At 41.6% G+C, this 13459-nt stretch overlaps 1 protein-coding gene across 3 annotated transcripts in view; it reads left to right on the top strand.

Annotated features, from left to right (window-relative positions):
* The window catches only part of LIMA1 (LIM domain and actin binding 1), a 42400-nt gene that overhangs the window by 5550 nt on the left and 23391 nt on the right, over nt 1-13459 (top strand). For all 3 annotated transcript variants that reach the window (XM_044994795.1, XM_044994792.1, XM_044994793.1), the window contains exons 2-3: nt 5101-5238; nt 11305-11350. In XM_044994795.1, the coding sequence (XP_044850730.1) occupies nt 5120-5238; nt 11305-11350 (165 nt within the window). In that variant the 5' untranslated portion in view covers nt 5101-5119. The remainder of the gene's footprint in view (nt 1-5100; nt 5239-11304; nt 11351-13459) is intronic.

Below are 13459 nucleotides of genomic sequence, written 5' to 3'. Positions count from 1 at the left end.
TACTAGGTATCATTACATAAAACAAACTAAAATATTCACTAAACCTGTAATCTTGTAGAGACTTGTATGTTCTTAACTTCATGTACTATGAGTAGTCATATTCAAGTCAGATATTGCTGTGTCTGAGCTAGTTTCCTCTTGATGTGGCATTGCAGTGGCGTGGCAGGGAACCTGCTTTTCTCAGTTCAGAGAAGTCCATGGTACCAAGCTTGGATCTGACAAGAACCATGCACCCACCTGGTTCCATATATGGTACCATCTTACTCCAGAACTGTAGTTTCCATGCCAGTGAGAGCTCATTATCCAAGTGAAGAATACTCCAGAGAGAACTTCAGATCTCCTCCAACAAATCCAAAGAAGGAGTAATTGGGGTGCTTTCCTTACCTCCATCCCAGGAGCATGGTTCTGTAACCCCTAAAACCTGTTTTGATGATTTTCATGGGATACTGTCAGAAGGTGATAACCCCATTGGCATAGCTAGTCATGCTTGGGAGACTCATTTTGTAGAGACTCTCTTACTGCACTAGGCTAATGGGTTAGTCTTAGGGTCCTTTGGAGCCCTTTTAAAGAAGGCTTTGCAGTTGTTACAGATTTTACTTGAGTGCCTTTCTACAACATGCATGAGGAATTTCTCATTGTGGTCTGAGGCAGAATACAGTTTATTGTCCAAGAGGAACATTTCTTAAATCCTCGTTCTTGCTATTGTTTTATAAGACTAGTCAACCATGTTGGACAAAATGCAAGGAAACTCAGAACTACAGTACCATAAATACAACAAAACAGTTGAAAAGCTAAAATAAACACTTTTAATCTTTAATGCTAACAATGTAAATTATTTACAGCCAGATTTGAATGGAGCAGGGAAGAAGTTGGTTCCATGGCTCCTCAGGCAGATAGAAAGGAGCTGATGAGGCAGGTTATTTATGTACTCTCCCTATGGAATGTGTAGTTTGAGGGGATTTCTCATGCCTCCTATCAGGCAAATACTGCTCAAAAAGGTTCCATAACCATGCAGCTGGGCACATGACTTCTACAGTGGGACTGTGGAGGCATACATTTGGAGTACAGACATTGCTGCTGGGAAGTAACCTCTTTATTATCTACACTTCTGCATGTCTCTGGGTGCCTTGTCTGTGTCCTTTTAGATTGTGAATCTCTGGGACAGAGAATGTGTGTATTGTGCAGCACAGAGCATGTTTGTACAAAACAGATAGTAAACTAATATTCATAGTAGTCAATGAATATCGCTTTCTTGAAGTGGTCTGGAATGAATTACCCAGAAGGGGCTAGGAAGTAGCATGGATGCTTTAGAAACATGATGAATCTTTAAACAAAGTAAGATATTGGAAGGTGTTAAGAATATGGAAACACAGGTTTGTTAACACCTTCATGGCAATGTTCAGTGTGTGTACACTCTGTAGCCATTCAAGATTAAGCAGGCTACTTTGTTTCAGTTTTGAAAAAAAATTAACAGCGATTGCTCCCACTATGGAAGAGATGTTTGCTGGAATGAGTCATAATTGTTTTAACACAGATGTGACTGTAGGTAAAGGAGTGGTATCTGAAATGTAATGTGTGTGTTATCTGCCGTAAGTCAAAATTTATTACTATCAAAGGTAAGTGAACAGAATGTTAGTGCTTAAAACAAGGTGTGTCGTTTAAACATTCCTGTTTACTTTCAATGTCCCTTGCATATTCTTTCTGTTACAACAGTGCAGCATCTTAATATCAGTATCAGCTTGGTAACAGGATTTTCCTGTAAATGATCTGACCTTCAACAAATTAAAAATTACAAAAGACAAGTCTTTGTATACATCTTAATTGCTTAAAAAATGAACTAATTCCACTCTTGTCACTATTCCACCGAATTGTACACCCAAACCAGGGTGAAGATGCAAAATTACATAATAGAGTTAACTGAAAGTGAAATACAGCTTCGTTACATGCTCCCTGTTTACAGCATGTCAGTCATGTTCAGCCAACATTAGACAGTTGGCATAATCCTGTGAAGCACAGGTATGTTGCATTACATGTAAAAGGGCAAGGTACAAAGCATGGAGAAACTGATCCTGTTTTAACAAGCATTTCTGTGTAGTTAAGAGAGGGATATATTAGCACATGGATTACACTTACACCCAAATCTCAGCTATGGCCTGTTCACTGTCCCTTGTTTACTTGGCCTTCTTGGAAGGAAGGGAGCAGACTAACTGGTGACTAGAGACTCTTCTGCAATTAATTTTTCTTTGGTTATAGCCATACATAAACAGGCATTATTCCCATGCAAACGGTGGCCTTGTCTGCCTGTGCTGCAGTTTGCACAAAAGCAGCTACTCAGTGATGGCTGTAATTGAGGAAAATCTCTTGATGTAGACAAGGCCTTGTTAATGTGAAGGAATGTATCTAGAACTTGTACACTTTTTAACCTCCACTTACACTGGAGCACAGCAGCCTTGCCATAGCAAGGCCTTAATGTCTGTAGACATTTAATGCAAAATTATTTGTGTATGGAAGAATCTTGCTGCTAAGTGGTTTGCTATCAAGTGGGCTTCACTACATGCATCCTTTCTGTGCTAGAAAGGGCTTTTACAGGCTAGTTTCATTGGTTTTTCAGTGTGTCATGAGACAAGACTTTATAAGCAAGTACTTTGAGTCACTTTTCATCTTGTGAACACATGCATTGTCTGCCCTAACTGTGCAAAGATGTTTCAGAGTACATAGTTTGGAAAGTGTCAAGAGACTGACACCAGTAATATCAAATCCATCCAGAACTGAAATTAGTCATAGGCCCCTTTATGACCCTTTTCAGGGATTTGAAACTTGGCCCTTGAAAATTTCAGCAGGACATAGAAAGTCTCTGAGGTTTGGCACAGTAGTAAGTTACACAGTAATTCCTTTATCTACGCCTCCCCCCTGTTTTTTCCCCCCACTTCTACCATTTGAGGACCCAGTAGTATGCTTTTTGTTTTTTGTTTTTACTGTTTGATATTGTGGCTAATAGGAAGTTTTGCTTTCATATGCAAACTCCAGTTTTGGCACTGGTTTGTCAGTATGTGCTGTCTTGGATAGTACAATAGTCGTGTAGACCTTTCAGAACATTGTGCCAGTGAAATTCAAATGGGCTGTTCTGAAGAACCCTGTCCTTGGTGGAGACACATCCATGGATGGTTCCTGGTGAGTAGTGGTTACCGTCTCCAGTACTTGAAGTTGGAAAAAGTTAGAATGTATTGACTTATCCACCTACAGATTTTTAAGAGTTGTGCTCAAACTGCATCAGGACTGTAGCCTGAAAAGATTAATTTGAAATCCATCCAGTGATAGTGCAGCCTGGATTTGCTGTGCTTGCAAAGTGTCTGCTTTCAAACCAGGAAGTAATCATGAGTGCATCATATCATAAAGTAGGTTATCATCCTGATACACATTTTTCCCTATTGTGGGTCCTTTTTTGCATGGGTTAGAAAAAAGTCCCTAGAGAAGTGTGCTAGTTCTCTGCCTTTAGTTGCGGTGACACTGTCAAATCTTCTTAGTGCTTCCATTTCAGGTGTGATTTTACTCAGAGTGGATCTGTGGAGCTATATTCTGAGGGCTCATCAGTGTCTAGTAAATAAATAGTTTTTTCACTTGTGAATGGAGCAAATTAAAAACACAAAACTGATGGAAAAATATCAATCTAGGCCGTATTTCTTTACCGTAACACTATAAGGATCCCTCTATCAATTTATGCTCCCATATCTTATGAGAGCAATCTTCAGACATGTGAGAAGAGATGTTGCCTTAAACAGTGTCACCTTGCAGTGTCTCTAGCATGATCAACTGATATTCTGCTCCCAAATATCTCAGAAAGGAGGAACAAGCAACATGCCCATTTTGAGCCAAATCATTTGTGGCATTATCATGGGGCCCTCAAAACTGTTCTTAAAAAAATAAAAATAATTGGATGTGCATAAATTCTGGTTTCTTTCTACCGCTTCCATGCTGAAGAGCTGTTCAAAACCTTGTCCCAGTTTACAGCAGTACAGAATGTTTAAAGCCATTCCTTTAGGTAACTGGGAGCTGTTTAATACCAAGTTTGCAGACCTGTCCATGAGGGAGGACTTGTTCCAACTCACAAAGGAAGCGGCTGCTGCATTAAATCTGAAGACCATGACAATAAATGAGCAGTGTTTGCATAGAAATTACATCCTCTTAAGTTTCATAACTCTAAACTTTTTACATAAATGCCTGAAAGTTTGTTTTAGAAACCAGAGTGGGAAATGGCTGACAGGGCTTCCTGGAGCTTATTTGTGCTGTGGAGCCTATGGATCTGAATTGCAGTGGGGGTTCATGTTAGCATCCTTTTTGCTCTGAGCTTGTCTTCTCTTCCCGTTCTGTTGCAATGGTCAATGTTTTTACCAGTAAAATAGATTAAAGTTCCTTGAAGATGTTTTATAATCTAGAACTATTGATTTAGTTTTTTATCCACTTGATCCAAGGAGCTTGCAGTGACTGTTACTTGGCAACAACGGTATGAGACCTGTTTGTAGTGCCCAAATAAAGACTGACAACTTGTAGCCACTCAGTCCAAATCCTTTTTGGATCACTATTTCATATTGAGTACAGTGAAACCCCGCAATAATGCGATGTTTGGGGTCCAAAAAATTCCATCGCGATAAATGCGGGGTCGCGGTATAGCGGGGTTTCAAGCTGGTCAGTTTAAGACAGTGGTCCGCAACGCGGTGCATTAATGTGTGCCGCCTAGTGCCCAATGCCCAGCAGGGGAGAAAAGCTGCAGCCCCGCACCTGCCAGGGACAGAACTCCGAGGCTGCGGGCGTCGGTGCTCTCTGTCCCCAGCAGGCGCGGGGCTGCGGCTTCTCTCTGGCTTCAAGAGGAGCTGCGGCCCCACACCTGCCAGGGACAGAGAGCACCAGCGCCCGCAGCCTCGGAGTTCTCTGTCCCCGGCAGGCACGGGGCCACAGCTTCTCTCCCCTGCCATGGTGTTGGAGACCACTGGTATTAGGCCTTAAAGGGGAGCCAACTTATGATCGCGTTATATGCGATTTCGCGTTATGGCAGGGTGCGTTATTGTGAGGTTTGACTGTATTTCTTTGCTTTGTTTTTCATAGATATTTCTGCTTTCACAAGATGGAGCCATCTCCATTTAACAGAAGACAATGGACTTCACACTCTCTGAGAATCACTGCCAAAGAGCTTTCTCTAGTCAACAAGAATAAGTCATCAGCTCTCCTTGAGAGGTTCTCCAAGTAAGTGATGTAAAGCTTTAGTTCAAAAACAGATGTGTAGCCTAGCAGCTGACACCTTGCGAGCTGATGGTGGCAGTTCCCTGTCTGCACTGCTTACCTTTTTAAAATTCAGTTAAACCCCATCCTCTGTGCAATAACATATGCATAGAATGTTCTTCAGACAGTGGGCAAATCCTGATGCATTAGCCATAGAACTACAATATCCCTTTCTGGCTGCCATTGTGAGCACTAGCACCCCCTCCTGCTGGAAGAGAAGGTGCAACCTTCACGGTTGATTCATAATAGTCTATTAGGCATCCATAGTTGGGGTTTAGTAGCTACCACCCATGGATTTACTCTTTCATCAGAAACAGATCTTTGCATCCTTTGTATGAGATGCAAAGTTCACCAGTCCTACACTTTCTCCAAGGCGTGGTGGAGAGCAGGATCCCCTCTCACAACTACAGCATAATTCCAGTTTGAAGCCCAGTCTGACAGTTGCCAGTGGTGGATTTCCTGATAGGAAACCCAAGGGGTTAAAAATACTGTTTCTAGACTAGCCCTTTTAACAAAGGGTTCTTCATAGATCTCCCCCTTAGCCTTTTCTAATCTTTCTTTATTAGAGGAGTGCTCACTTGCAGAGAGGCAAGGTAGACTGTGGAATCTTACATTGGTTTCCCATTCAAACAATAACGCTTTCTTGTAACCAAGGAAGAAGGCAGCCCTACTAAGCGAACACTTACATTATGTGTGCTTGCTGGAAATGCATGTCATTGGTACCTGAGATATGTGCAGACCACAGGTGGGAACCTTCAATGTAAGTTCGGCACCTAATTCCCTTAGGCTGCTTTGAAAATCCCAGCCTATTTTAATAGTATTGCCTGGTATCAGCTTCTGTAATTGGTAATGGGATGTGTGGAAGCCTCACATGAGAGGCTGCTCCTCTAAATTATTATTATTTTTAAATACCTGATCTCTAGTCCATTCCTGGAACATGCTATTTTGTTCCTTGAACTCAACACTTCTAAAGAAGAAAATGCTTGTTATGGCCGTAGTCAGTCATTCAATTGCCTCTAGCTGTGATTTTGAAATTGAGCCTGCTAAATTTGCTAAACTTTAATAATCCTTTAAAATGGCATTTACTGGAGTAATTCACCACACTATACTTTAACCAAGCCCGGCTTCCCTACCCTCATGAAAGCAATGGCAGGGCTATTTAGAAAAGGACACTTCAGTTCCCACTTGGTTCACCAATCTTGAAATCCACAGCAGGAAACATAATCCTACTACAGCTCTTTCAGCTAAATCTACTGCTTTTAAAACCATTTTTATATCCCAAAATACCATGCAAACTGCCTGGCTCTTAACTTGTTTATAAGTTTGTGACTAACTATTAGTGAAATTGAGGGGCTGTTAGTGCAGATTTAAACCATGGATTGTGCAGACTCCTTTCCAATACTGGCACAATACCTCAGTCCCTGCCTGCAACATCCACGTATTTCCAGGCTGCCTTCTCCTTCAGTCTTCTGATATTTTTTTCCAGCGCACGTCACTCTTTGCCTGGGTCTCAGGCACAACTCCGGCAATGAACCTTGTTTCACCCATGCACTTGCCCTGCCATTTCCAGTCCTGGGCTTATCCAGCAATGGTAGTCAGTTGTACAAAAATGGAGAGATTTCTCATAGATTCGGATGAGATCACCATGTTAATTGTTGCAAGTGGCCAATCAGGATTTAAGCAAAAGCTTTCAAAAGGTGCAAAACTAATAAATAAATCCAATATGCTAGAACCTCACCATCTCATCTTACCTTGTAGGCTACAACTGTAGTGTACTCCTTTGAACAGCGCAGAGACAAACTTGTTACCAGACACACTGAAATCAGTACTTCGTTTCAGTGATGGATACTCTTTGGGTATTGCTAGTGTTCAGGGGTTCTGATGGGCAAAAGAATCAGCAAAAAATGAGATAGAAGAGATGAAACTTACTCTCCTAGAAATGAAACACTAAATTTAGGGAATATAATTGTCCCCTTCCCCCAATGAGTGGCTATTGATAGATTATGTCCAAATTCTGCTATGCTACCAGTGGCTGCAGCTCCCTTGTCTCCAGTGAAGTTACACTTAGATATGCAGGGCTGGTAATCCTGGCCCATGTTTCCATAAACTGATCACATTCCTTCTACAGGCATTTCCTTATTTTGAAAAATCAATTAAGCTTTTGAATTAAGTCTTGGCTCTGCACAAGCCTGAGCTCCTGGTTAATGTATTTCTGCCACATCCTCCATTGTCATGGAAGTTAGCTACCTGGGGCTGTCGGTCTTTCCCACAATCAGGTGTTTGCAGTGGCTTTTGCTCTGCACACACCTCATTTCAGCAGCCAAATAAAATAGCCTTGGAGCACCAGCCTAACTGTTCCCTGCCAGTCTCTCTGCCCCCCAACTGAGCTGTTTGTTGGCCTTTTTTCTGAGGATCAGGTGACCTGCTGATGATCACGTGATACCTGACATCCAATCAATCACCTGGGATGCATCTAATTAGTTAGAGGTGGAGCTAAGCCAGCTCCCTTAAAGGGACACCCTCTGACACACCTTCAGTCTGTTTTCTCCAGTGCATCTTTGTGTCTCTATCCAGGAAGAGGCAGAGCAGCAAGTGACTCGCCTCATTTGTTGCTCACTTCAGTTCTGTGCCTTGCCATGGAGGAACTGTGTTGGGAAGACAAACTTGGAAGCTTCGTAGCGTAGTACACCCTAGATCGGGGGTTCTCAAACTGGGGGTTGGGACCCCTCAGGGGATCACAAGGTTATAACATGGGGAGTGGCACAAGCTGTCAGCCTCCACCACAAACCCCGCTTCGCATCCAGCATTTATAATGAGGTTAAATATATAAAGAAGTGTTTTTAATTTATGAGAGTGAGTCACACGCACAGGCTTGCTGTGTGAAAGGGGTCACCACTGCAAAGGTTTGAGAATCACTGCCCTAGATCTTCAAAGGCTTGGACCAGCGTAACTACATCCATCAAGTGCAGGCACTTGTGTAGTTTTCTTCTGTCCTTCAGAATGGAAGCTGCTTGTGCAGCTCATGGAGTAGGAGAGCAGCACAGGCTTTCTGCTGAGACTAACAAAGGAGGCGTGAGAGGGAGAAACCTCCCATAAAAGATGCATAAATCCAGCACACAGTGTAAACAAATGGCCTGATAAAAAAAAATCAGTGATAGAGTACAAATATAGGCAGGGTGGTAAGAGATAAGATTTAGTCATGGGGGTGGCACCAGCAGATATTTCAAGAACTGTGAGTTTATAATGTCCTTTCAAATCTGCTATTGTGTCACTAACTAGCTGTAACTTGCTGACAATTTGGCTTTAAAATTAAACCTCCAAACAGATTTGTGATTTAACTTTTAAAAAACTCTCATGTATGACATGTTCAGCGGCTGGAGAATAATAAGGATGATTTGCAAAGCCTAAGAGATTCATAGATTCATAGACTCTAGGACTGAAAGGGACCTCGAGAGGTCATCGAGTCCAGTCCCCTGCCCTCATGGCAGGACCAAATACTGTCTAGACCATCCCTGATAGACATTTATCTATCTAACCTACTCTTAAATATCTCCAGAGATGGAGATTCCACAACCTCCCTAGGCAATTTATTGCAGTGTTTAACTACCCTGACAGTTAGGAACTTTTTCCTAATGTCCAACCTAAATCTCCCTTGCTGCAGTTTAAGCCCATTGCTTCTTGTTCTATCATTAGAGGCTAAGGTGAACAAGTTTTCTCCCTCCTCCTGATGACACCCTTTTAGATACCTGAAAACTGCTATCATGTCCCCTCTCGGTCTTCTCTTTTCCAAACTAAACAAACCCAGTTCTTTCAGCCTTCCTTCATAGGTCATGTTCTCTAGATCTTTAATCATTCTTGTTGCTCTTCTCTGGACCCTCTCCAATTTCTCCACATCTTTCTTGAAATGCAGTGCCCAGAACTGGACACAGTACTCCAGTTGAGGCCTAACCAGCGCAGAGTAGAGCGAAAGAATGACTTCCCGTGTCTTGCTCACAACACACCTGTTAATGCATCCCAGAATCATGTTTGCTTTTTTTGCAACAGCATCACACTGTTGACTCATAATTAGCTTGTGGTCCACTATAACCCCTAGATCCCTTTCTGCCGTACTCCTTCCTAGACAGTCTCTTCCCATTCTGTATGTGTGAAACTGATTGTTCCTTCCTAAGTGGAGCACTTTGCATTTGTCTTTATTAAACTTCATCCGGTTTACCTCAGACCATTTCTCCAATTTGTCCAGATAATTTTGAATTATGACCCTGTTCTCCAAAGCAGTTGCAATCCCTCCCAGTTTGGTATCATCTGCAAACTTAATAAGTGTCCTTTCTATGCCAACATCTAAGTCGTTGATGAAGATATTGAACAGAGCCGGTCCCAAAACAGACCCTGTGGAACCCCACTTGTTATACCTTTCCACAAGATTGGGAACCATTAATAACTACTCTCTGAGTACGGTTATCCAGCCAGTTATGCACCCACCTTATAGTAGCCCCATCTAAATTGTATTTGCCTAGTTTATCGATAAGAATATCATGCGAGACCGTATCAAATGCTTTACTAAAGTCTAGGTATACCACATCCACCGCTTCTCCCTTATCCACAAGACTCGTTATCTTATCAAAGAAAGCTATCAGATTGGTTTGACACGATTTGTTCTTTACAAATCCATGCTGGCTATTCCCTATCACCTTAGTCTGCAGATGATTTCCTTAATTACTTGCTCCATTATCTTCCCTGGCACAGAAGTTAAACTAATTGGTCTGTAGTTTCCTGGGTTGTTTTTATTTCCCTTTTTATAGATGGGCACTATATTTGCCCTTTTCCAGTCTTCTGGAATCTCTCCCGTCTCCCATGATTTTTCCAGAGATAATAGCTAGAGGCTCAGATATCTCCTCAGTCTGCTCCTTGAGTATCCTAGGATGCATTTCATCAGGCCCTCGTGACTTGCAGGCATCTAACTTTTCTAAGTGATTTTTAACTTGTTCTTTTTTATTGTATCTTCTAAACCTACCCCCTTCCCATAAGCATTCACTATGTTAGGCATTCCTTCAGACTTCTCAGTGAAGACCGAAACAAAGAAGTCATTAAGCATCTCTGCCATTTCCAAGTTTCCTGTTACTGTTTCTCCCTCCTCACTGAGCAGTGGGCCTACCCTGTCCTTGGTCTTCCTCTTGCTTCTAATGTATTGATAAAAAGTCATCTTGTTTCCCTTTATTCCCATAGCTAGTTTGAGCTCATTTTGTGCCTTTGCCTTTCTAATCTTGCCCCTGCATTCTTGTGTTGTTTGCCTATATTCATCCTTTGTAATCTGTCCTAGTTTCCATTTTCCTCTGTGCAATCTGTTCTTAGGTTACTTAAGCATCTTTCAGCATCAGGCCCCAAGAAGGCAAGAGAGATCTAAGTGGTGTGTTTGATTCCAATGATATGATGGCATGGATGTGACTGCAAGACAGCTGGAGTTGTAAGGCTCCTGAATGGTACACTGGGGAATTCAGAGGCAGAATATAAATGTACCCAAATAGGAAACAGGCTACCATCCATTGCTTCTGAAAAGTAGAACTTTAATTACTATAAATAAAGTTGTTTGTCGCTACAACATTTTGGTGGGAAAACCTATGGCTTTTTTACAATTTATTTGGGCTCTCTTTTAGTCTTTGCAACCAATTGAGCAAGGTCTTTCACAATCTCTTAGCTTTGGTTCTATCTGTCCAGGGCAATAAAGTGTGGGATGACTGCTGGGTGTTTTAATGGGTTTACTAGTCAATAGGTTTTAAATATCTTTTTTTTTTTCCTGTAAGAGTTGTATTGCTCAAAAGAACATGTCACTGTACCTTGTTACATTGTTCATATGCTTTTGTGTCTTACCACTTTTTCCATGACAATCAACTGATAAGTGTTTGAGATCTCCAGTTTTTTGTTCATGAGGTCTGGAAAGTATGTACTATCCTTGTTGAGGGTGAATGTGCTCCCACCAAAAGATTTGGAACTTTGTAGTCCAGTTAATTTTTTTTTCTTCCCCTTTCCCAAAAGGTATCAGAAAGCAGCTGAAGAAGCTACTGCAGAGAAAAAAAGAAATGTAAGTATTTATGATCCTTCTGGAATGAGAAGCATCATGTAAATTAGGGTGACTAGCTATGTTAAACCTTTCCTGAGACTGCTGCTCTTGAGGGAAGCTAAACAACCCATACATGCGCTTTGGCTTTTTTGTATCTTGTGTTTGCAAGAATACTTGGCTCAGATGAAGTGTTTGCCTTTTTTCACCAAGGGCTTACTTTTGGCCTGTCTTCCCCCACTGGAATGACTGAAGCACAGGGAAGTCAAGTGACTTGCCTGAGGTCACATACTGAATCATTGGTTCAGTTCTAAGTAGAAGCCAAGATGCAGCTGGCTCGGAGTCCTCTGTTCTAATGACAAAACATGAATGGCCACCTCTGTTTTCTGAGTTTTAGGCAGTTGTATGGTTTCTATGCTTGTTTGCTCATTTCTTATCTAAATTTTGAAGCTTAAAGGGATGCTGTCAGCTTCCAATAGTTTTAATTTATTTTCCTTTCTAACTGCAGGATCCATTTAGGGGGCCCTTCTCTGATGTAGATTTTTAAATCATTTGGACTTACTTGCCTTGGGGGAGGAGAGAGCCATTCTGTTTGGCTCTGCTATTACAGTTTCACTTCCTCCCACTGCTCTGGGATCAGGACACTCCGGTGAGAATGCTCTAAGATGGCAAGTCTGCATTTACAAGCAGAATATCTGCTTATTCTTCATTTAAAATGTACAGGGTTAACTACGGTGTCCAAAAGGAATGAGCAATTCCCTCTCTGAGCATGCTTCCTCAGTCACACGTGAGCAATTCGATGGCACACTTAATAAGCATTGCATGTCTTGTCTCTGGTAGCCAGGGCAAGAGAGACCAGGCAGGAGCCTGTTCAGTGCTCCTTCATTCCCATACTACATGATCATCCAAAGACTTACTGAGACCTGACAGAGGTCAATAATTCTTGCTTAAAACATTTATATTTAAACTTATTTATAAGAGCAGGTTGTGGGGTGCTTTGAAGGATGTAATCTCTCAGCGTTAATAAGGAAGAATGCCAGCTCACTACTGGAAGCTATTGCATCACTTGTATGGGCAGGGCAAAGCAGAGCCTAAGCACAGAATGACTCATGGTATGATACATGCCAGAACTCCATATGCAACAGTGCACCTGGGATTCAAGGCAACTTTAGCTGCAGGAACTTCAGTGTCTAATTTTGTTCTGAAAACCCTTCACGCGGGGGACCTTTGTTACCTCTTTAATACATTGTGCCATTTTCCCTACAACTTTCATATATGCTTTAAATACAGTGAGCAAATAAACTGATCTTTTCCTGAAGCTTAAGTGGATTCTAGTTAGTTTGTAGAGAAGCATTCAGAATGTGACTAGAAGAGTAATGGGGTGAGAGACTTAAATCCCAATATAGCTGCTAATCCTGTTTAATTCCCTAAAGCCTTGCAGACCTGTTCTACCATAAGTAAAACTATCTGCAAGTAGGATCCATAAGGAGCAAACCACAAAAATGCAGCGCTGGCAGGTATTGGATGTGAATTTGCTAAATGCGGGGTTCTGTTTGTACATGGGGTAATCACTGCTGAGCAGAAGTAGTCTGAAGGTACTTGAATCTGAGGGGTAGTATTGCTGTGGGTCACTACCAGCTAACCCAGAATATGTTCTGTTGGCTTATGGCGGTGGTGTGGCAATGCTTGTAGGATGTAACTTGTGTCGTTCAGTGATCAGAGTGTTACCTTTAGTAGAAGAATTAAATATTCCACTATATGATCAGATTTTATAAATGATGCAAAAGAATTGTAATGTTTAATTTGTATTGGGTGGTGTAAAATATTGTGTTTAGAGGCCTGTTGGCACTGAAATGCTGCCACTAACTGAAAGCAGAAATGCATAAATCCAAAGTAATAGTGGGTTTTGAAAGATAATCTTTAGTTCTTGGAATAGATAGTTAATTGTTCTCTCTGCTTCCCTTAGAGCAGATGGAAAACATTGCAACATTTGGCATAGCACCCCTCTACATGTGCCTGCTTTTCCCATTGTTAACATAAGTCTCTCATTCCAAAGTCTGCTGGTGTTGATTCTGTTAGATTTCCTTAGTGTGTGGATTCAAGCCTTTTGTGTCTTTAACTCTCATTAGACCT

The sequence above is a fragment of the Mauremys mutica genome, chromosome 20 (assembly GCF_020497125.1).
Source record: "Mauremys mutica isolate MM-2020 ecotype Southern chromosome 20, ASM2049712v1, whole genome shotgun sequence".
Classification (NCBI taxonomy): domain Eukaryota; kingdom Metazoa; phylum Chordata; order Testudines; family Geoemydidae; genus Mauremys; species Mauremys mutica.
This window is presented reverse-complemented; position numbering and strand designations above follow the sequence as displayed.